Source organism: Schistocerca nitens, chromosome 7 (assembly GCF_023898315.1).
Source record: "Schistocerca nitens isolate TAMUIC-IGC-003100 chromosome 7, iqSchNite1.1, whole genome shotgun sequence".
Lineage (NCBI taxonomy): Eukaryota > Metazoa > Arthropoda > Insecta > Orthoptera > Acrididae > Schistocerca > Schistocerca nitens.
This window is the reverse complement of record NC_064620.1, coordinates 629,325,114-629,350,346: the sequence shown is the minus strand read 5'-3', so window position 1 is coordinate 629,350,346 and position 25,233 is coordinate 629,325,114. Positions and strand designations below refer to the sequence as shown.

At 38.6% G+C, this 25,233-nt stretch overlaps 2 protein-coding genes across 2 annotated transcripts in view; both read left to right on the top strand.

The window, feature by feature from the left end:
• The window catches only part of LOC126195310 (CCR4-NOT transcription complex subunit 6-like), a 144,946-nt gene that overhangs the window by 67,154 nt on the left and 52,559 nt on the right, over positions 1 to 25,233 (top strand). The window lies entirely within an intron of this gene.
• On the top strand, positions 16,370 to 17,421 carry LOC126195309 (protein YIPF5 homolog). Its single transcript, XM_049933870.1, has one exon. It carries the CDS (start codon positions 16,550 to 16,552, stop codon positions 17,312 to 17,314), a length of 765 nt encoding a protein of 254 aa, XP_049789827.1. The 5' UTR covers positions 16,370 to 16,549; the 3' UTR covers positions 17,315 to 17,421.

Sequence of the window (25,233 nt, the reverse complement as noted above, 5' to 3'; positions counted from 1 at the left end):
CCTAAAGATCACATAGGCTCTGCTGCGGGTAAAGCATGTGATAGAATTTGGTTTATTGGTAGAATACTGGGGAATTGGAATCAGCCTTCAAAGGAGATTGCGTACAAATCACTCGTGTGACTGGTTCTAGAATATTACTCAAGTGTGTGGGACCCGTACAAAATAGGACTAGCAGGGAATATTGAACATATACAGAGAAGGGGGATTGTGGATAGTCACAGGTTTGTTTAATCTGTGGAAGAGTGTTACAGGTATACTGAAGGAACTGAACTGGAAGATCCTCGAAGATAAATCTAAACTATCCCTAGAAAATCTATTAACAAAGTTTCAAGAACTGGCTATAAATGATGATTCTAGGATTACAGTACAATCCCCTACTATCATTCGCACAGGGACCATGAGGATAAGATCAGAAAAGTTATATCGCACACAGAGGCATTCAAATAACCATTCTTCCCATGCTCTGTACCTGAATGGAACAGGAAGAAACCTATGCAGAGTATAAATGTAGATGTGGATCAGGTGATGTTAGCATCCAACTTTTTGTTTCATATTAAGGAACCTTTACAGTGGGAATATGTCCAACTCAGAAAAAAGTTAAAGGAAAAAATCATATAGTTGCAAATTTCTGTACAATGGTAGGAGGTCATGTTATGAACAACATACTAAAAATTCCCACCTGTGTGGGTAGTTTAAAGGTTGATTTTTCATGTTTATATAGAATAACTTGGAAACTGGGGCTTACAGAGATAATGTTTCCAAGCACAAAATGTTCTACACAAAAATCATACTCATTTTTCCTCTAGGAGTAATAGTTTGAAAGTAGTGTGTGAATGGTATAAAATTAATGTTTGTTATTAAATTACATGGGTTAAGAACAAATATTAAAGTTTGTGTTGCATCTAAATGCAGTAAGACAGTACTTATCCCTTAATACTTTCCGGCAACCTATCTTCCGTCTCACTTCTAAACTTCAGCTGCCATCTTTCCACTCTTTTACACCACAGGGGTGTAAAACAATGGAAAGATGGCAGCTGAAGATTAGAGGTGTGATGGAAGGTAGGTTGCTGGACTGTGGTCATGCCCTTCCGTGCTTCATAGGTCTGCAAGCTGAAGAGTGAGCAGGCGATTCCCTACTCTATCTGCCCCACAGTGTAACCAGAAGAAAAACTACAGGGTGTTTCACAAAGTTATTCTGACCTTCTGCAGTGTGTTTTAAGGATCACCGGTGAGACAGTGCACGGATATGCTCGAGGGTGTATATTTTTTTACAATCTGCATTAACATTACATGGAATACAGATATGAATCACTAACAGTATTAACACAACAAATGCATGTGGACAAAATCCATGTGAATCTCTGCACACTGTTGTACAGTGCTAAAGACAAATTGATTCTTAATCATCCTGTACAGCAACTGTTGTGTCTTTGTAGGAATACTGCTTGCATTCCCCAGCATTTACTGTCGATTTCTCTTATGCAAGTAGACAAAATTACTTCGCTGAGCTTGTGTTTATATAGTGGAGTTATTTTCACTTTATTGTATGAGTACGTAGTTGCAGTTGTGATGTGAGCTTTAATGTAGAATACATTTTTGTACACAATGGTTAAGAAGTGTTTAATTTGTGTGACGTTATCCGTGCTCTACGTAATGTCGGTAGGAAATGGATTGGTAAACGTGATGCCTGGCAGCTGTTTATCATTGACATCATATTGTAAAGCCATGTAACCATGTTCTAGTCACTTGGTGGTGAATTAATTAATGATCTGAAAGTTACTGCACTTCTCTCACCATTAATTGCATAAATCTGTTGCATTCAGGAATTCCTGGCACTTGTAGGTGGGCTGCACTGAGTAGACACACTTACCACTCATCCACAGTATACCTTGCTAGACACACACACACACACACACACACACACACACACACACACACGACCGCCACCTCCGCCAGCTTGCACCAGAAAGCAATATGGAGGGGGTGGGGAACAGATAGAAGGGTGTGAATGGAGGGAGAGAAGAGTGCTGTCCAGTGGAGTGTGCAGGGTCATGACAAAACTGCCACTAGGTGCAACATTGGGAGGCTGTGGGGCAGCGAGGTGGGGAGAGTAGTGGGTACGGGGAGAGAAAATGGGGAGCAGAATAGGGAAGGGGAAAGATGGGGTGGGTGTGCTGACAGAGTGGCACACAAAGAGGTTGAGGGGACACGAATAGGGAGAGGGGGTGATAGGGCACTGTCGGGTGGACGGTGTGGGGAAAGTACGTTACTTGGACGGTGTGGAGAAAGTAGGTTACTTACTTACTCACTGGTCATACCGGACTCGAGAGTCCATTACCGCAGCAACGTATTTTCGCCATCTGTCCCTGTCTTGGGCTATTTCCTTCCATTCACCTTCAATACTTAGGCTCCTCAAATCAGCCTTCACACTGTCCTCCCATCTACGCCTCGGTCTCCCCACAGGACGTTTTCCTTCTAGGTGCCCTACCAGTACTCTGCGCGCTGCCCTGCCGTCGTCCATTTGAGCTACGTGACCCGCCCATTGCAGCCTACACGATTTAATAATACTGATTATGTCAGGTCTTGAATAGAGTTAGTGAACCTCTTCGTTATACAGTTTTCGCCACTCTCCGCCAATGTCATCCCTTTTTGCTCCAAAAATTTTCCTCAAAATTTTGTTTTCAAATACTCGATACGGCTTTTAATTTTGCACAGTGAGAGACCAAGTCTCACACCCATGCAGCATAACTGGTAGAATAATAGTTTTGTATATTCTAATCTTTAAATTCCTAGACAATATCCGTGATGAAAGTAATCTACTCAGTGAGAAGTAGCACACATTCCCGCTCGTAAGCTCTTCTTCAGTTCGGATTCAATCCCATTTCTCGAAGTGATGTCCACGCCTAGATACTTACATGTGTTCACTTTTTCAAACTGCATGTCTCCAACTCGTAAAATTTCCTGATCTACTGCTGTTCACTTATCCTTAGACCTGCATCTCACTAGCCTCGATTAACACATTCGCATTTACTGTTACAGATTCTTTCCTATCGCTAATGATGTTTAGATCATCTGCATACCCTAATATCTTAATATTTCCATTTAACTCCACACCCTCTGAATTATCTGCTGCCATTCGTACAATATATTCTAGGACTAATTTAAAAAGTAGCAGAGACAGGGCATCTCCCTGCTTAAGTCCGTTCTTTATTACAAATTCTTCTGACTCCAATTTCCCCACGCGTACTCTACCTTTTGTGTTTTTCAAACTCGCTTCTATAAGTCTAACATACTTCTTTGGTATTCCAAGTTCCAAAAGAATTCTGTACAGATTTGACTGCAATACTGAATCATATGCTTTTGTAAAATCTATGAAAAGATTATGAACTGGTTTATTGTATTCGCGTTTCTTTTCCAAAATTTGACGCAGGGTGAATATTTGGTCAATAGTTGATCTGTTCCTCTGAAAGACGGCTTGGTAATCGCCCACAATTTCATCTGCATATGGTGTAAGCCTGCGTAGCAGAATATTCGAGAAAATTTTGGAACATACTGGTAATAGCGATATCCCTCTATAATTACTACAATTCATTTCGTCACCTCTCTTAAAAATTGGGATCAGAATCGACTCCTGCCACTCTTCCGGTATCATCTCTGAGTTCCATACTTTAGTTATCACTTTGTGAACTACTTCCACCAATTTGTGTGCCCCATTTTTAACTAATTCTGCAGTTATGCAATCTGATCTTGGTACTTTATGGTTTTTCAATTTGTTGATTGCATCTCTTACTTCCTTTAACGTTGGCTCAGGTATGTGGGGTTCTGCTGTATGTATTTCGTACGCCTGCTCATTTCCTGCTTCCTAGTGTACATTTAATAGATGCTCAAAATACACCCTTCATTTACTTGATATAGCACTGGGGTCTGTCAGTATTCCCCCAGCATCCCCTTGAAGTGCATTTCTCCTAGCCTTGAAACCCTTCCTATACCCATTTATGTCTAGGTAGAGTTCCCTAATGTTTTTTTGTTTTACAGTTTGTTTCCATTTTTGTGATTTGATTGTTCAAATAATCCCTCTTCTTTGCCCATAGCCTACGACCAACTTGCCTTCTCAAGTTCAAGAACTCCTCTTGTTTTCCGTCTCCCATTCTATCCCAATCTAATCGCACTTTTCTCCTTTCCTCTACCAATTTCTTGCATTCCTCATCAAACCACGATTTCCTCCTGTTGTTCTTAATTGTACCTATTGTGACCTTCGCTGCCTCTTTGATATTATTCCTCACAGTGATCCACTGTTTATTTACATCCTCGTCTTGATCTTCGTGTGTCCTGAGAGCATCAAACCTATTTGAAATTTGTATCATGTACCTTCTTCTAAAGTTTTCATCATTTAGCTTGTCAGTGTCGAACCTAACAAGTTCTGCATTGTGACACCTTGATGTTGCTGTAGATAGCTGCTGGTCAACTTCGGCAACTACAAGAAAATGATCAGAATTGCAGTCTGCTCCCCTGAAAGTCCTGACATTTTCTATACTAGTGTGCCATCTCCGATCTACAAGAACATGATCAATTTGGTTTCAGGTGTGTCCATTCGGAGAGACCCAAGTTGCTTTATGAATGTCCTTCCTTTTGAAATATGTGCTCTCACCAATCATGTCTTTTGAAACAGCAAAATTAACCACCCTTGTGCCATTATTATTCGAAATGTTATGCAAACTTTCTTTCCCAATTGTAGGTCGGAATGCTTTCTCCTTTCCTATCTTCGCATTAAAATCACCTATGGTTAATTTTGTATCATACGCGGAGAACTCATCCCACAGTTGATCTAATTCTTCATAAAACCCGTCTTTAACAACCTCTTCAGTGTCCTCAGTTGGTGTGTGCACATTAATTACTACTAGTCTATTCCACCTGCCGGACAACACTATAACTGATAGTCGGTCACGGATGAACCTTATATCTCTGATTGCGTGAAGCAATTTTCTCTGTACTGCGAAACCTGTTCCGAAACTGTGAGCTTCCGCACCTTCATAGAAAAATGTATAGTTACCCCTCTTTATGCTACCCTCCCCCTGCCACCGAGTTTCTTGAATAGCTGTAATGTCTACATAGTATCTATCTAATTCGTCTAATGATGTCTGGAATGTTCCTGGCCTGTTCAAACTTTTAACGTAGGTTACTGTAGGTTAAGTCTGGGATTATTTATGGAGCAGAGAATGTGGTGTAAGTATAACTCCAATATGCACAGTTCAGAAAAACTGGTGATGCAGGGGAGAATCCAGATGGTCTGTGTTGTAAAGCAGCCATTGAAATTGAGCATATTTTGTTCAGCTGTATGTTGTGCCAAGTGTGGTATTCTTTGCTTTTGGCCACAGGTTTGGTGGACAGGTGGTTGGTAGTCGTACCAAAAGATGTGCAACAATTGCAGCAGAGCTGGTCTATGACACAGCTGGTTTCACAGGTGGCCCAGCCTCTGATAGTTTAGGATAAGCCTGTGACAGGACTGGGATAGAAAGTGCTGCATGGGTGGATTGGGCAGGTCTTGCACCTGGGTCTTCCCCTGTGGGATTGGGAGCAGCATAGGGATGGACTAGGATGTTGTAGAGGTTGGGTGGGTGACAGATCACCATTTTACGAGGAGTGGGAAGGATCTTGGGTAGTATGCCTCTAATTTTAGGGCATGATAATAATCACAGTCCTAATGAAGGATGTGGTTCAGTTGTTCCAGTCCAGATGGTGTTGGGTGATGAAGGAGGCATTCCTTTGTAGCTGGTTCTTTGGGTTGGTGGGAGGATTGGGGGTCTCTGGGGAAATAGCATGGAAGATCTATTTGTGGAATCACCCATCCTTCCACCACCCGAAGAATCAGCTACAAAAGCTGTCAACCAATACCACTCTGGACTGTAAAATCTGAACCACATCCTTCTTGGGGCTGTGGTTACCTGTCATCATGACCTGAAATGATTGACATCCTACCCGAGATTGATCCTACCTCTTTTAAAGTGGTGTTCCATCACCCAATCAACCTCCACAACATCCTAGTCCATCCCTATGCCACTACCGGTCCCAAGTCCTTGCTGCAGGGACCGTAGCCCTATGGAAAACCCAGGTGCACAACCTGTCCAATCCACCCACTCAGCAATTTCTATTCCAGCCCTATCACAGGCTTATCCTGTCTCGTCAAAGGCTGGGCCGTGTATGAAAACAGCCATGTTGTATACCAGCTCTGCTGTAATCATTGTACAGCTTTTTATGTGGGTGTGACTACCAACTACCTGTCCACCAAGATGAATGGCTACTGTGAAACTGTGACCAAAATCTAAGTAGACCACCATGTGGCATAAATATAGAGTTGAATGTAACATGCATGGTTTCAGTGGCTGCTTCACAATGTGGGTTGTCTGGATCCTCCCCTCCATCAGCTGTCCTGAACTGTGCAGAAGGGAGTAAGGATACAACACATTCTCTGCTTCTGAAATTATCCTGGCCTTAACCCATGGTAACCTACTTTCACCACACCCTGCCCCCAATAGTTTCAGCCCCCTCTGCCCATTTGCATCCTCCCTATTCACATACCCTCACCCTCCTTGTGAGCCCCTTCTGACAGCACACCCACCCCTTCTTTCCCCTTTCCCTTTCCTCTCATGGTGGGCATCTCATCATGCCTCCTTCCTGTGTCTGCAAGACAACGCTTTTCTCTCCCTGCACCCATTGCCTGCTATCCCTTCCCCTTACCCCACTCCCTCCAGATTGCTGATTCTTTTCAGTGTGACACTTGCATTTCATTCCTAGCTGCAGGAGATGATGATAATACATTTGTGAGGTGTGCTTACTTGTGTGGATAAATGCATGTGTGTGTTTCCTTTTTTGAAGAAGGCTTTTGTGTTTCCTTTTTTGAAGAAGGCTTTGATGGAATGGGTAAATGTGTAACAGCCTTTTCGGTGTGCCTGTCTGCAACACAGTGTGTTATCTTTTGTGTTAGTAGCAGTCTATCCTTGTCTTTATACACCGCATTACTGGATGACTGAGAATAAAGTTCCCCTCCAGCAGTGAGGAACAATGTTCAAAGATTTACTTGGATTCTGTCCTTATGTATTTCTTGTGTTAATATTATTAGTAACTCCTATCTATATTCTATGTAACGTTAATTCATTCTGTGGAAAATAACCACCCTGGGCATGTCTGCACACTGCTCTGCCAGTGATTCATAAGGTGCACAGCAAAGGGTCAGTATAACTGTGTGAATCACCCTGTGGTAGTTTCATATTACATAGTGGGGTAGAGAGCATGAGGAATCACCTGCTCCCTTTTCAGTTTGCGGATGTATAAAGGAGGTAAGTGCATGACCACAACCCAACGACAACATTAATTTCATACCCTTAATAATCTGCAATTTTTTTCCATTCCCTGCTACACGGAAGCTATTAGTCCTAGAGCTAAAATAAATAGGACCTAAAAACATAGTAAAAATCTTGACCAGTGAGGTGCAGGTGTGTGGGTGGAAACATTCTCATTTAAAGGTTGATTTTTTATTTTTTTCTTGAATAGCTAAAAAACCACTGCTTCTAGCAAAAATGTTTCCCAGCACAAAATGAAACAACACTATGTTTTTATGACACTCCCTCTGACCATTGTATAAAAAATTGTGGCTGCGTGACTTCTTCTATTTACCTTTGTGGCCTTAATTGACTGGGCTAATATCTCTAAACACACAAAAACATTCACACAGTTGAAACTAATATGACAGAACTAGAGAGGACTGTTACAATTGGCCACATAATCATATTCTCAGATTCTAAGATTGTAAGAAATTGTGAGAAACCAGTACAGTCGTCCCACACCAGATGCTCAATCCAGTCTGTCATAGGTGGGTGTTCACTTAGATGATCGTGGGTCAGGAAGGTGACATTACATTACTCCACTAAGGCATTATCATGGTGCTTTTCTCAGTATATTTGTAACAACACTATTTTTCTGCAAGCACAGGAATTGAGTTAATAACTCGAAAACAGTAACTATTGTGTTAAAATGGAAAGACTGGAATTTGGAAACAAATGGATGCAAATACCCATAGTATTATACCTACTCTTACTACACCTGTTTGGTGACCAACTGAATTATGTGGTACAGATACTATCCAAGAGGAGGAGGAGGAGGAGAGTCATCTGGTATCCTACTGACAATTTATGCATCCCAGAATAGTTAGGTGAAGCATAAATGTCTGAACAGTACATACACTCCATGTACTAAATGTCTATTGGCCAGCAGTTGATAGAACATAATGTTCACTGTGTACTGTGAATCATATGGGGGTGATATTATTAGTGAGTAGAATGTAAATGTTGGAGTTCTATTAATTACAATTGAAATTATAAAAAAAAAACCCTTAGTGCATATGTAAGCTATGTTAAACATTAATCTCCCAAATCACAGCAGGCTATCAAGTGAACTGCAGATATGCACTGTAAGAATGTGAATAAATATTAGCACGGTTCAAGTTTTCAATAGATCTTACACAAGTCTGGTGTACAATATTCACTGATCTGTGTCTACCTGTGACATTCTCACTATCACATACCTGTGGGACTATAATTAAGTGGCCCAGATTAGTACTTTATTGTACTATGGCCCTTCCTACTCTTTTCATACTGGTTTCAATTACGTGAATGGCTTATGTATTTAGAGTAATCCCACTGTAAAGATTTCTTAACCCTTTAATGCAACACTTTATTTTAAACTATAAAAATTACCATGTTTTTTTATAGTGCCTATATATTGAGAAAAATATAAAAGAAATTTTTCCTTAAAAAATTAGTATGCACTGTTAACAATTAACTCTTTGTGACTGATCACCTACATAATGCATTAAAGTGTTCATTGTAAACAAAATGGTGGATGCAAACATTATATGTTAAAGTGTAACTCATAAGGTAGAAAATACTTTTGTGTATAAATGATGACACCATGGGTCAGACTAGATAATTATAGTGACTTGAACAACTTCTACTTTATCATATGATCTACAGGACATAAAATAGTTTTCATTATATCTCAACTAGTGAACTGGCAATTCTTTGTAATTGCTACAATGCTTTATAATTGCTAAATATGTGTAGGAAGTGGATATATATCATAATCTGGAGTATTCCTGGGAATTATATGAGGATGTAAATTTCAAATCCTAATTGTGAATTCACCTATTTTTAAATTATGTAACTCAAAATTATATTGCATAATATAAGTGAAGAAAACTCCTTTGTTTTCATTTTTGATTGTTTTTAAGATTTTTTAAATTTTTGTATCATTTTTTGGGTACTGTGTTATAAGGGCATGAACTAGTTTTCTGAATTACTGGGTTGCTAAACATAACACACAACTGACACTGCAAAAAAATTGCCTAATTGTTTAAATGCCTGCTATCAAGTTAAAACCGACTGTGATGAAACAAACAAAAAGTATACTTGTGTGGATACAATTTTTGTTTACAATTGTATATCACACAGTTTCAGATAAGCACATGCGCGAATACTGCCTTGTTGTTTTCCTGCTTACACACAGTTTCAGATAAGCACATGCGCGAATACTGCCTTGTTGTTTTCCTGCTTACAGTACCACACACGTACAGTGGTGATTTCTGAGTGTAAAGCATTTTGTGTTCTGCAGTTTCCTAAGAGCAGATCTGTAACTTCAGTTCAAGAAATGTTTTGTTTAAAGTTTGTGATCCCCATGTGGCAAAAACATCTCTCAATGGTATAGTCAATTCGAAATGACAGGAAGCATGTGTAAAGACAAAGGCATGGGATGACCAAAAATAAAAATGTCTGAAGAGGATGTGGACACTTAAGCAACATCTTTCCTAAATAGCCCTAAGAAATCTGTTCGGAAAGCATCTTAAACTTCAGTTGCCAAAGATGACAATGTGGAAGGTTTAACAAAACATTTACACATACATCCGTACCTGTTATAGTTGGTACATGCCTTAAAACCAGATGACTGTAGTGTACAATATAACTTTCCAAGTGAAGTGTTGCAGCAGAAATGTGACTTTCTTGATTATGCGGTGTTTAGTGGTGAGGCAACCTTTCATCTAAGCAGGAATGTAAATACTCATAATGTTTGTATCTGGGGGTCAGTACATCTTCATGAACCTATACAATATCAAAAAGATTCCCCAAAATTAAATATTTACTGTGCTGTGTCAGATCATATTTTTTTCACTGCAGTTACCATTATGGGGGTGGCTTATCTGGATATGTTGCAAGAATGGCTCTTGACCCAATTAGAAGGTGAACTTGGAAACTTTGTCAACAAGATGGAACCCCTCCCCATTGACATCTCTTTGTATGAAAGTGGTTTAATATTGAGGTTCCTGTCAGTTGGATTGGTTGTAAAGGGTCAGTATAACAGAGCTCTTTTCTGCTGGCTTTCATGTTCAGCTGACATCACGTCATGCAATTTTTTTTCCTTTGGGCCTTTATAAAATATCATCTTGATGTTTTGGCGCAACCTAGTGATTTGCTAGAGATGAGGTGCAGAACTGAAGAGGTTATTGCTTTCGTTACTCTGGACTTGTTAACCAAAGTGTGGTGTGGGAAGAATTGGAGTTTAGGTTGATGCGGGGCATATAACTGAAGGTGCACATATTGAACATTTGTAAGCAAAACTAGTATAGTTTATCTTTAATTTAATGTATGATTTGTTGAAACTGAGACATTCTTTTATGGGCTCCCTATACATGAGAGAAACAATTGGTCTAATAGTTTAAGTGCCCTGCTATCATAGTTAAATCTGCAAGAAAGGAAACAAAACCACATTTTCTGAGCACAGCACAAAATTTTCTTTCTCTCAGAAATCCTCTGCACTGTTTTTTTTTTTTTTTTTTTACACACACACACACACACACACACACCTGGTGGTGCCTCCCCTTTGCAACCCCAAAATCTCTCATGCCTCCTACATATGTTTATTTATTAATTTGTTTGCTTTTTTTAAAAAAGTTTATTAGACAGTAATCTGCAATCTACACTTAATGAAACAAAAGAGGGTTACCAAATATAGAGCAATGCAAAACTATAATATTTCAAAGAAATTGGTAGCAAAAATTAAATCTCATTCTGTCTTTCTTACATAACTAATGGTATTGTTTTCACTTGAACAACACTTTTCACATATACCATTTTTTTATGCAATCAAACTCTCAAAAAAATTCAGAACATCAATAACAGGGTTGAAATTGTTTTCCTTTAAGCAGCTCTTGAATGTTCAGTTGTGAATTAGTTAAAACGCATCTCAGCTCACTCTCTGCATTCAGATGACTGTGGTGTTTTGTTTTCATGATGGCTACTATCAAGAATCTGGCCTCACATAGGTATGTAAACAAGAGCTGTACAAGGACTTTTAAGGCTTCCTTTGACATTTCTGGATAAATAGGAAGGAAACTGGCCCAGAATCGTGTTGCCTTTGTAGAAGTTCATTGAATTGAGCAAATAATGGAAAGTTAGTTGGTGAATGGTTGACTTCAGTTTTTTTGGGAAATTCTACGAAAGTGTGGTTCATCTGTAAAGGAGACCACATGTGGGACGCTAGTGCGACCTATTCTTGTGTACTGCTCGGGTGTTTGTGATCCGTATGAGGTCACATTAAAGGAAGACATCGAAGCAATTCAGAGGTGGAGTGACACAAGTGTTACAGACATGCATTGGGAATGTCAATGGGAATCCTGGAATGGAATGTGATGTTGTTTTCGAGGAACACTATTGAGAAAATTTAGAGAACTGCCATTTGAACTTGACTGCAGAATGATCTTGTTGCCTCCAACTTATATTGTATGTAAGGACCATGAAGATAAGATACGAGAAATTAGGGCTCATATGGAGGCATACAGACAATCATTTTTCCCTCATTCTGTTTGCCAGTGTAACAGGAAAGGAAATGACTAGTTGTGGTACAGGGTACCCCTGCCATGCGCTGTATAGTGGATTGTGGAGTAATGTTGTAGATGTAGTAATGGGAGCATTCAGACAATACTTCCATAGTTGTGTCTTTTCTAAGAAAGCACTTACGATGTCACTCACATCTGTTATTGTGGGCTCCAATTTCAGGTTATTCAATGTTTCAAAAAAGTCTGCAAGATATGCTAGGAAAATTGTAAAGCTATCATCAGTGAATTGATGATGCTCGGCTCCCACTTGACTCAAAAGAAATACAGTAATTCTACCTCTGAGACTTGGAAATAAAGAGCCACAGCACTTGACTTAATTTTATTAATACACTGATAGCCTCTTCAAGTGCAGTGTTAGTTTTCATAAAGTTTTAGACTCTAGGGCTTGTCTGTGGCTCATAAAGATTAGTTGGAGTTTTTCTTTGGCAATACTTAGTGAGCCAGAGCATTACCTAACATGGCTGCTACTCTGTCAGTACAAATTCCCTTAACTCTGTCCCAAGACAAACCACGTTCAACCAATTGATCAAGTATTAAGTGATCTGAATAACCAAGCATCACCCATTGGCATATTTTGTGATGTCTCAAAGGCTTTTGACTGTGTGAATCACAAAATTCTTGTAGATAAACTGTATTGTGGTATGAGTGGAACAGTGCACAAATGGTTTAATTCATATTTAATTGGAAGAAAGTAGAAGGTTGAATTTAACAGTACAATTAGTGTGCAAAAGTCAGCGAAATCCTCTAGTTAGGGAGGTATCCAGAATGGTACCTCATAGGATTCAGTCTTGGGTCCCTTATTGTTGTTAATATATAATAATGACTTGCTCCTCTTGTGTTCATGAAGATGCAAAGCTTTTTGCTGATGATGCAAGTATAGTGATCACACCCCACAAAAAGAATTAGCTGAGAAATTGTAAATAATGTCTTTCAGTAAATTATTAAGTGGTTCTCTGCAAATGGACTCTCACTAAATTTTGAGAAAATACAGTATATACCGCTCTGTACAGTAAATGATGTAACACCATTGATAAATATAGACTTTGAATGGAAGTCTGTTGCTAAGGCAGAATATTCAAAATTTCTGGGTGTGTGCATTTATGAGAAACTGAACTGGAAGAAACACATTAATGATCTTCTGAAACTATTAGGTTCAGCTACTTATTTGGTGATAAACATATCAGTAAATTAGCCTGCTGTGCCTATTTTCAGTTACTGCTTTCATATGGTATCATATTTTGGGCTAATTAATTATTAAGAGGAAAAGTATTCATTGCACAAAAGTGCGTAATCAGAATGATAGCTGGAGCCCACCTGAGATCACCTTGCAGACCTTCTTTCTTCCCCCCCCCCCCCACCCCCTCTCCTCCACCACCACCACCACCACAACCACCACACACACACACACACACACACACACACACACACACACACACACAAAGTTTTCAAAGGAGAAATAACACATTACAAGCCAATGAGCCTACACTTCAATTCAACAGGCAAAGTGATTAGAAATGACAAAGACAACTGTGAGTTAACTAGCAAAATATTTCAAATTGAAAAATCTTCTAAACTGCGAGGAACCAACACATGACTAATTTCCAGGCAGCTTCAAAAGGAAAAAAAACCCACATTCACAACCACCAACACTGCATCAAATCGAACAATACATTTGCTAGCTGAAAAACAATGGAGCGCCAGATGGAGATGGGACATTAGCTGAGATGTGGAAACTGGGAGGGTAGCGGGCAGCTGAAACCATTTATGAGGTTATTAAAGATTGCTGGAAACAAGTCATAATTCATCCACAACATAAAAACAGTTACAGGACAGATACCAACAATTACTGAGACATATCTCTGTTTCCAGCCACCTTCAAAATTACATCCAAAGCTCTACTGAATAAAATAGAAGATGAAGCAGAATACACAATTGGCGAGTACCAAGCAGGGTTCAGAAAAAAACAGATCGTGCCCGGAGCAAATTTTTAAATTGAAAACTATCTTCAGGATCAGAACAACATGGAAACTTAACACAGTTGTTGCTCTCATGGATTTCAAAAAATCATATGATTCTGTAGATAATCAGACAGTATTCCTAACACTGGGAGAAGCAGATATCTTCAAAAACCCCAAACAATTAGTTGAACAGACATGACTTCAAAAGTTAAATGTCTAGGAGAAGTTTTGGAATCCTTCAGAATAAACATAGGTGTTCGATTATCTTCAATCTTGTCTTAGACAAGGTCATGAGAGAGTGAGACAAAGAACTACAAGAGAGAAACATAGGAATCCATGTAGGACAAGGAAGAGGAAGATTTTGCTGATGATATCACAGTAATTTCTAGGGTCAAAACAGATGCAAAGATAATTATAGAAACATTACACAAAATTGCAGTAGCTAAGTATCATTCCAGGCAAAAATTAAACACTATGCAACAGTAATTAAACTGGAAGCACTGAACAGATACGAACAGATCCGAAGAGGTGAGCAAGAAGAACTGGAAAAGAAAGAAAATACTCAGAAAAATTTTAGATCCACAAAAGAACAAAGATAACAGGACAAAGAGTAGAAATGAACATCTATACAGAAACATAGAAACTATCACAGACACAATAAGAATGAGGAGATTAAAAAAAAATTATGGTCATATTTACAGAATGAATGACAATAGGCTAAAAAAGAAAATTTTTAATTTCATTTCCAAATTACCGGAAAAAAAACCAGGATGTCTGGAAGATATAAGAAAGTAGCTATATACCTAAGAAAACTTAACATCGCAGAAGACGCCAAACAGAACAGGGAAAGTTAAAGGCTACTGATCAATGTTGCAAAGTTTCCTGTCTAACAACGAAATTCACAACCTAGGAGGATGATGTTAATAATGAGGCAAGAAGCAACTATGGGATGTACCGTTGTCTTGGGTTGTAAGTGGTCTATAATTGGCCAAATTCCGTAATTAAAAAATAGGCGCAAGAACAGTTAACCGTACGACCGGTAGAGAAGATATCTATAAAATATGCCCTATGAGAATTATGGAGACTATTATGTTCTGTATGTACTGACGTATGCAACTTTAGGAAAAAAATTAACTGTGTGCACTGATATCGTACATCTGAAGATGAAACGTGAAAACTCGAAATTAAAAACAACTTTAGAATATCATCCTTGCAGCCTGAGGCCATTTCTTCTGTTACTGCTATAATAAACGGTTGCGTTGCTACCAACCCACTACGATGGATAGTCAAGATAGGTCCTATATGTAAATGGCCGATTTACACACTCCGTGTATTCATATTGTCCGTTACGTCATGTCATGTCACGTCAAGTGAAGTCAAGGCACTTGATCTCATCTTGCATTGGTGTCCTCAACTATTCTTTCCGCGTGAATTGCGATCTTCGCAAAATGAAAGTCTACCGTTTATATGCGCGAAGCGCACATACACAATGCAGTAGCTTATATACGTGGATGCTGGAGTCAACATTTGTACAACATTGACATTTATTGGATTCAAGTGCAGGGATAGCTTGTATATTAGAGAAGGGAGATCGAAGTGCAAAACAACACAGAGGAAGTGCGTAGGTGCGCAAAAGTCATTACGTGGCACAGAAGGGGAATTTCACGCATTATATGAGGAGCTTGAATAAGATGAATCGCATTTTATTTTTTGGAAAGTGGAAGCTTCAGTTTTTTTCATTTGTTACGTCAAACTACCCCCCAGAATTACTAGAAGGAACACAGTGTTGCCAGCTGCAATCACATCCCGCGAAAATTTGGTTTGAGGGTTAATCCAGTACAAATTTTCGAGAGTTAGTCGTATCTCCCTCAATACATTTTCCTTCAAGATAGGTTTCTTTACATGGTATATTTGGCTTTTAATAGTTCAGGTGCCTTGTTAGTGTTTGAGTTAGCTAGTGAAACCACATAAATATTGATCACTGATGCTTGTTAGACTATTTCACAAACAATCAGAGAGCCGCTTAACAATAAATAGGCATGCCACAAGTACTTATTTAAACAAAGAACTTGCTGTATCTGCATCTTTCAGTGCATTTCCGTATATAACTCTAAAAATGCCTTACAACATAAATTCGACCTTCTAATCACTCCGATTCTACCAACTCCACCTATAAAGATGGCGTTGATTCTACCCAAAGTACTTTTTTCTAATTTTGCAGCCATGTTACAGTTCATTACTTCATTTCATTGTGACGAGACGAGACATGATATGACGTGACGTGATGGCCAGTGTGAATTGTGAGATACCAAACGTACTAAAAATATTCAGTTTGAGCATGTCACTATACAATACTGTTACTTGATATTTCAAATATCAAAGACGTATCAAAATTTACTTTCTTTCCGTTTACGATTTTTGTTATTAGATTAGCAAAAAGCGATTGTAAGCGCTCCGAATTGTCATGAATCGATAGCAGTTTCTCGTGTCTCCGCGGTAGCGCTGTGTGTCTGACAAGAGCCCTGCAGAATATAAACGGTGCGTAGGAGCTCGCAGACAGTGAATTCAGGCGTGAATGTTGATTGTGGGAAAGGCTTGCGGCTTAAAGACGTTATTACAAGCAGTGTTAAGTGTGTAAATACGTTCAACCATGAATTCATATGATGAACAGTTTCAGAACCAATACGGTTACAATGTGGGTGACGTAAATTTCGAAGTGCAAGATCAGCTCCAGTTCCAAACATTCCCAGAGAGTTATGACAGCGGTGAACGCAACGATGCAGCCGCGAAATATATGTACTTCGACCCCACAGCATCTCAAAATTTTTACAATCAAGAATCGTATGCTGGGCAGAGATTTCAGAAATCGTGGAACAACGCCGAAGATGAAGAAGAACCGCCTTTGCTGGAAGAACTTGGTATTGACCCTACTCGTATAATAGAAAAAACAGTGGCTGCATTGAACCCATTTCATCGTTATGGACCTACGGATGATGCTGCCTTTTTGCTGCAGGATCCTGACCTGGCTGGGCCACTAGCATTTTGTATTATAATGGCAGTTTCGCTTCTCGTCACTGGCGGAAAAGCGCATTTTGGATACATTTATGGCATAGCAGTGTCGAGTTGCATTTTGATGTACTGCTTATTGAACCTAATGGCAGCCAAAACAAATATACCATTTCCATTTGTAGCTTCAGTACTGGGATATTGCTTACTTCCCGTACTAACGATACCATTCATTGGTTTATTTGGAAACACTGTTGGTATTTTAATAGCTACATTGGCAGTTATATACAGTAGTCTATCAGCATCACGTTTGTTCGTTACTATACTTGGAGACCAGGATCAGAGAGCCTTAATTGCTTATCCCTGTGCACTCGTTTATGGTGCTTTTGCACTTATAATAATTTTTTAGGTGTTGTGTGCAACATTGACATGTGAGTATTGAATAATGTGAGTCTGTGCAAAATGTTTCAATCATATGTACTAAACTCATAATAAAATTTCTAATATTCTTCCTTATGTTTTGGTTTTCTGATTGTTCTTACCTTCCCCTCCCCCCCCCCCCCCCCATTTGATGCATTTGTGGCGCTGTAACGGTTTTTATGTACTAAGTGCCAAATTGGCAGGTACAATCAGTGTATCCTATACTGTATCACAGAGAATTTTTAAGTTTAACTTTAGTGGTGACATGGAACTGCAGGACGTGTATGTATTTGAGACTCAATCGTTTTCTATGAACAGTTTTGTTTCTCACCCTTATTGCAGCTGGCCCATTCAATAATTTGTGATACAAATGTCGACATAGAATTGCGGTGGTATACTCTTTTCTGTTGCTCCCTCTCCTCCCTCCCCACATGGACACACATGCCGATAACCTAATAATGGTGGGGAAAAAATTATTGTAATCTGTATCACTGAAGGGACAAACTAAAGTAGGGGGCCTACATGCTACTAAGAAAACCGTATTTATGCATAAGTTATTTGCTTTTTTTTCCCTTCAATAACAATATAGGCCTATGGATTAAAAGAATTAAGTATAATGTCCAAAACAGCAGAAGTCACAGCTGTGCAGAAAGTTATTGCCTTACTTGCCCCTCTCCTGGTATATGTTGAAGTGAAATGAAAGGTGTGATCATATAATTTTTATTCACAAGTGATATGAAATGAATTGTTGTACTTTTAATACTGTTACGAAGTTCACACTAAAATTGCTTGTCAGTCAGTTTGTATAGAATTGCTGTGTAGTGTTCCTTCCACTCATTACCCTGCAGAATTTCAAATGAATCTTAATACAGACAAACAATTTATTAGTCAGTTATGCTTTGGAATGATTGCTACGGTTTCTTAATGGTTGTATTTTACTCTTATTTTATATATATTTTAATTTATCTAGCTGTGCTTATATGCTGTAGCTACTAGAGGTTTGTAGTGCATATGAACCTTTTGTTTCTTTCTGACTCCATTTTTTGTTTTCGTTTTAATTTTCCTCTTTTATGATTAGTGCAGTATTTACTCTCCCCCAGCAGAAAGTGGTGTTAAGGACAGATTGTCAAAATACTTCCATCATATGGTTTATTTTCAAGGAATCATAAAATTTTGGGTCTAGGGAATAATCTGTGCTGTCCGTATATTCTTTGGAGTGGTCATATGTTGTGTACACAGAATGTTTTTTCTTTTTATGTTAAAGTTATAGGTGTTGTTCATATGTTTATTATGTTTAGTTTATTTTTTGTGTATAGTGGCTTAGATTGAATGTTTACTAGAACAATGTAGGTCTAACGGAGGGTGCCATCTCCACTAAATGTATATATGTGGTCTACTGAGGATGGCAATCCATTTCAGATTGTGTAGTATGCCAGACCTATAAGCATTAAATTTTGGTGCATTTGTGGTAACAGACAGAACTCTAGTATTACTAACAAGGAAACCTCCCCATCGCACCCCCACAAGATTCAGTTATAAGTTGGCACAGTGGATAGACCTTGAAAAACTGAACAGAGATCAATCGAGAAAACAGGAAGAAGTTGTGTGTAACTATGAAAAAATAATCAAAATATACAAACTGAGTAGTCCATGAGCGAGATAGGCTACTTTTAGAACGCTGCGAGTTCAGGAGTGCCGTGGTCCCGTGGGTAGCGTGAGCAGCTGCGGAATGAGAGGTCCTTGGTTCAAGTCTTCCATCGAGTGAAAATTTTTATTTTCAGACAATGATCAGAGTTCAGGCACTCAAACATAATCAACTTCGCTCTCCAAAATTCCAGGACATGTTCAGATTTCCTTGGACATATACAGGATTTGACGGTCAACACACGGAAAAATTTGAAAACGTTAAAAACATATGTTTTGAGAGAGCACAGAGGAAACTGTGAAACTGTTGCATTCATTTGTTGCAGTTTATGTGACACACTCTTATGTTTTCATCACTTTTTTGGGAGTGATTATCACATCCACAAGAAAACCTAAATCGGGCAACGTAGATGAATCTTTTTACTCATTCGCCAAGTGTGCAAGTTAGGTGGGTCGACAATATATTTCTGTCATGTGACGCACATGCCGTCACCAGTGTCGTATGGAATATATAAGACGTGTTTTACTGGATCAAATGTTTTCGGTTCCCATTGGAGAGGCATGTCCATTCGTCTACTAATCGCACGGTTTTGCGGTGCGGTCGCAAAACACAGTCACTAAACTTGTTACAGTGAACAGCCCGTCAATGAACGAACGGACAGATCATAACTTTGCAAAAATAAAGAATGTAAACTTTTTGCTTGAGGGAAGACTTGAACCAAGGACCTCTTGCTCTGCAGCTGCTCACGCTGACCACGGGACCACGGCGCTCGTGTGCTTACAGCCTCCTTTATATTGCTTATGTTGCCGATGGACTACTCAGTTTGTATATTTTGCTTATTTTTTCATAGTTCCACACAACTTCTTCCTGTTTTCTCGATTGATCTGTGTTCAGTTGTTCAAGGCCTATCCACTGTGCCAAATTATAACTAAATCTGAGGGGGGTGCGATGGGGAGGTTCCCTTGTAAGAGTTGTTGGTTAGGTGGGAAGGCGATAGTTTTGTTGTGAGATGGGAAAGCAATTGAATGTCATGATTTTCGTTAAATAAAGTTTGAGGTGATATCAGCGTGGTGATCTAAAAGTTCTCTTGAGCTGCCATAGATGAGGTATATCTAATGGATTCATACTTGTAGACCTTCAATGTGAGAGCAGCCTTTTACCACTTGGCATGCCTTAAATGCTTTTGGTGTAGTGCCAATTCCAGATTTTATCTTTAATACCCTCTTAGTCTTACGAGGTTTTTGTCCCCTGGTTAACTCCACCTCTTGTGGTTTGTCATTACGAACTAGAGGTGAGAATTCTTTCTTCGTTGCACTTCTCCCATCCTTCCTTATTTGTCCCTTCTAATAAATCTTTGATACCAATATCTTTATTTGGAAGTCCTTGCAAGTGGTAAGTTATATGATCAGGTCATTCCTTGGGTTTTGATATCAGTCTGATCTTAGAGTTTAACCACTTGTTGAAATGTAGGGTCAATATATTGTTTCTCATGTCCCTTACCTTGACCTTCAGTTTTCATTGGACCACTGTTGTCATGAAGAATTGCACCGTTTTCCAATCTGTGATGTTTGTGACCTTCCGCTCCTGCATATTTGAACGTGGAAAATTCTTGTCCTCCAGGAATACATCCCTACCGACCTGTGTGTGTCAAGTTGTCTTGTCGATGAATGGTTTGTATGGCAGTGGCCTATGAATCTCAGCTTCTTTGAAATCTTATCCCACTTCTTGTGATGGGGTTTAGAACGTGAGTCATTGCACTGCAGCTTAAAATTCTCAAGTGTGGAAAAGAAGGCGCTCCTGTACCAGACTTTATGGGGCCTTTTATCTCCAAGTGTGGTGGGTGGAGAAAGATTTGATTAGTAGTGGCTGCAGAGACAGCTTCAGCTCAACGCTCCTTTGGTAAGTTGTCATTAAACACCATGGCACAAGCATTTTCAACCAATGTTTGACCAACTGTCAGCAATACCGTTTTGCTGTCAACTGCATCGTATTATAAACTTAAGAAGTCAGAAATATTTTGAGATCCTTTATGTATGAGCTGCTATGGACTATGGTTATTTCAACAGTTTCTCTTTCTTTTCTTGCTCATTCCTCTCATCATTTCTAAATTTTTCTCTTGTCATTTCTTTTATCCAAGTGGCTCCAATCCTTTCTTGGGTTTTTCATTGAAACTTTTGGAACCCTGTAATTTATTTCTGGTTGGCAGTGATTCCTCATTATCTTGTGTAGTAACTTGGGATTTGTCAATGTCCCTTCCTAATTCTTTGCACCAATTTACTGAAGTAAATGAACAGTCTTTTTGTCAGTCTCTTGGGATCTGTCCTTTGGATGTGGCCACAGAAAGCTATTCTTCTGATCCTAATCATAAGTGTATTTTTTCAATATGTGTATAAAGTATTGAGATGTTTTTTGCATTGTGTTTAATTTTTAACTGGTCCCAACATTTTCATTAGTATTTTTCCTTCTGTGATTTCCAGTGTTCCATCATTGCCTTTTTGTTCAGAGTTAAACAATCTGCTGCACAGAGTGCTTCTGTGTGAATTGCTGTAGATTAGTATGTGAGTTTAGCATTGATAGATATTGACTTCTTATTATATATGTCCTTAGTGAGGTGATGTTCTCTTCATCGTTTTAACTTTTGATTCTCTATTAAATGTGTTCAATTATTTCTCATAGATACTTAAAATTTTTAGTTCTCTCAATGTTTCTATATTCAGTTTTCATTATGTTTGAGGCTGCTTTCATGTGTGTGATTAATTTGGTTTTCTCACATTTAGTTCATTGGTGAAATAGTCCTATCTGTTGACAGTCTGCAATTTCTTGACATTTTTGTCGGTCTGCTTTTCCACCAAGACTTTGAAGTTTTTAAATGTCATTGTGACCTTGGACTTGTCCTTCGAAAAACAGACAAACTTGTGTCATGAAAAATCATCAATAAATGAGAGAAAATAAAGATTTCCGCTAATAGACACTGTATGACCTTTTACTAGTTTCAAATGGAAGATGTGATTGTTTTCCCATGATGCACAAGTCACAGGGAACCTTGACCACAATTAATGAAACCTTGCAAACTTCGGCGTAGTTTTGGACTTCTTTCGTCCTTGCTTGTGGTGCCACATGAATCCACTACCTTTTGGGTAGTAACATTGTTTTGTTTCACTTGTATTCAGACTGGCGGTGCCACTCATAAGAAATGCTTTGGCACTTAGTTCATATTGTGCATCATAGACAAATTCACATTTCAGTCATTAAAGGTTGCTTTATGCCTTTTCAGCAAAAGCCATAAAGCAACCTTTAATAACTGAAATGTGTATTCATATATGATATAGAGTATGAACTAAATTGCAATTTTGTTAACTGAGAGCAAATTCATGGCTGAGTTGGGGATGTGAATGGCATCAGAGGCCTGTATTTCTGTTTTGTTACCAGTATAGGAGGTCAGATTATTACTTCCAGAAGTCTCTGCTACTAACCCATAACCTCGCATGATGACTACTGAGCTATTACATTGTTTGGCATTAAGAAGCACCCCTCCATCATTGGTGATGTTGATTGAGGCACAAGAATCTAAATAGCACATTTCCATACTGTGAGACTGTTTAGAATCTTCTGTAAGGAAGGCTCCCTTGTATGCAGATTTTTTGTTTTTAGTTACATTCCCTTCATTATTATTTTTTGATGAGCTTTCTCCTTTTTTGCTCTTGCTAGAAGAGTATTTAGCAACATGATTTGGTGTGTTGCACTATTAGCATTTAATATTGCATTTTATATCGCTTTGTTTATTTAGACATGATGATGATTCTTCATTTCCATACATGTCTTCAGATTTGATAGCTTGTAGTGCTTTTACTTAAATAGAATCTGTGATAACACATGTACATCTGTTTTCAAGTGTCATAATCATAGGTTGATTATTATCAGGTAAGCTTGCCTGGGGAAGTCATGATGATTTGATTGTAATATATATTAATATTAATGTTCTAAGTAAGTCCACTCTGGGTCTAAGTTCAGTCTTCAAATTCTGTTTCCATTGTCATTCAGGCTTCTGGTACAATATTCGTATCCCTTATATGAGAATAGTTTGTTTTGTCCATGCAGATTACTATCGGAGAATGTGCTTTTCTGGCTCTTTTGTTCTAAGAATTGTTCAGTTTCATCGTATCTGAAGGAGGCATTTCTAAAACATCCTAGAGTTTGGCTTCATGACAAATTTCCACATAGAGTAGTTTTTGCTTCCAGTCAACGTTTTAACTAAAATAAGCCCAGATGATGCTGTACCACTCATGTTTAAGTTTGGATGTATAAAATAACTGGCAGTATGCAGATGATCAATTGACGAAAATTAGAAAAAATGTGCAGCACACATGACTGACTTAAGAACCAATTCCAGATTTCTGCATATGACCTCTGTCATTAACATTTATGAAGTTTTGCTTTCTCTCTTGATCCTGGATCCATAACCTTTTTGTTAGGCATTTTAAGTATACAAGTGAAGACTTTATTAAGTGAAGAGAACAGTAAATGCAATACAGTGACTGCAAATATACAGACACACGACTGCCATAGAGTAACAGTAACAACAAGGAGTAAACAGAAAACGTTTGATATCAGTTTGCACATCCCATTAATGTTTGATTCCAACTTTGAAGAAAGATGATTGTGACTGGGAGGGAAACATGAGTAGCATTGGAAGTGTTTAGGTGACAAAAAGTACCCACTTTATATTTCTGTGGTCTTAAACATGTGTCTTAAAATGCTAGAAATTAGACAATCTCACTTTAAGAACTGGCATTTTGAGTTTGTCAAGACATCAAATTGATGGAAATAGGGTATCATGGTTATGGAAATACCAATACGATTGGAGCTACAGTTGGCTGTTGGTCATTTCAAAATACATAACAGAAAACTACGTGGGCAGTTGGATAAGTATAGTAAATTTTGTGAAGTAATGGAACTTTTTGTTGTGCCTTCCTGGTTGGTAAACTTGATTATTCCAAGCTTCATATAAAGAATGTCAAAATGTAGAACACACAATTCATTGTTGACAGTCACCTGAATTGGTCAGTGTGTTGATTGTGATTGAGAATGAGGAAAACTGATTTTTGTTCTGTTAGTAAACAATTTCATTTGAAGGCTTGGACTGCCACACAAATCAGACCAGAACTGGATGAAGTTCACATGCCTCTGCACCATCATTGAAGACTATTTATTTTTGGATTAATGAATTTGAAGCTGGTTGCACAATCACCAAAAATGAAGTGCATTCCAGCTGTCTGGGTGAGGTCACCACAAAGGAAATCATTGACAAAATTCATGTAGGTAGTTCAAGACCTCCAGATAAAAATTTGTGACATTGCTGACTGTAGGAATCTCAACTAAGTGAGTGATTAATATCCTGCACAGAGAATTGGCTGTGAGGGAGCTTTGTGCAAGGTGGGTGCCACAGTTACTCACAGTTGACCAAAAGTGTGTGTGTGTCACAACATTTCAAAACAATGTCCAGTGATGTTTAGCCACAATCCACAAAGCTTTGTGGCTATTGATAAAACCTGGATCCATCATCACGCACCAGAGTCAAAACGGCAGTTAAAACACTGTACAAAGCATGGTGAAAAGTGAACCGAATAAAGCAACGAGCATTTTGACAGCTGTTAAAATGAAGGCCACTGTTTTTCAGATACCCAAGGAATAATTCTTGTAAATTATTTGGACAATGCAAGAACAATAACTGGACCCTGTTATGTTTCATTGTTGGATCATTTGGTTAAAAGAAGTCTGAGGTTGGCACATAAAGAAAGTGCGCTTTTATCAGCATTATTCATCAGCACTAACAATGGCAAAAGTGCCCAAACTGGGCTTTGAAGTGCTTCCTCATCCTCACTGTTTACCAGATATAACCCCAAGTGACATCTTCCTGTTCCCTAACTTGAAACTGTGGCTTTCTGGGAAGAAATTTTATCAAATGAAGAAGTGATAGTTGCAGTCAATGAGTATTTTGCAGAGGTTGATAGAACCTCTTTTTCCCATGGGATGAAAAATCTAGAGGATTGCTGGATCAAGTGTGTACCCCTCAAGGGAGACTGTTGAGAAGTAAGGTGAGTTATTTACAAAGCAAGTATATATATATATATATATAGGGAAACATTCCACGTGGAAAAATATATCTAAAAAGAAAGATGATGAGACTTACCAAACAAAAGCGCTGGCAGGTCGATAGACACACAAACAAACACAAATATACACACAAAATTCAAGCTTTCGCA

Excerpts from the sequence above, each read along its gene's own strand:
- LOC126195309 (XM_049933870.1), top strand. The coding sequence starts at position 16,550 with ATGAATTCATATGATGAACAGTTTCAGAACCAATACGGTTACAATGTG.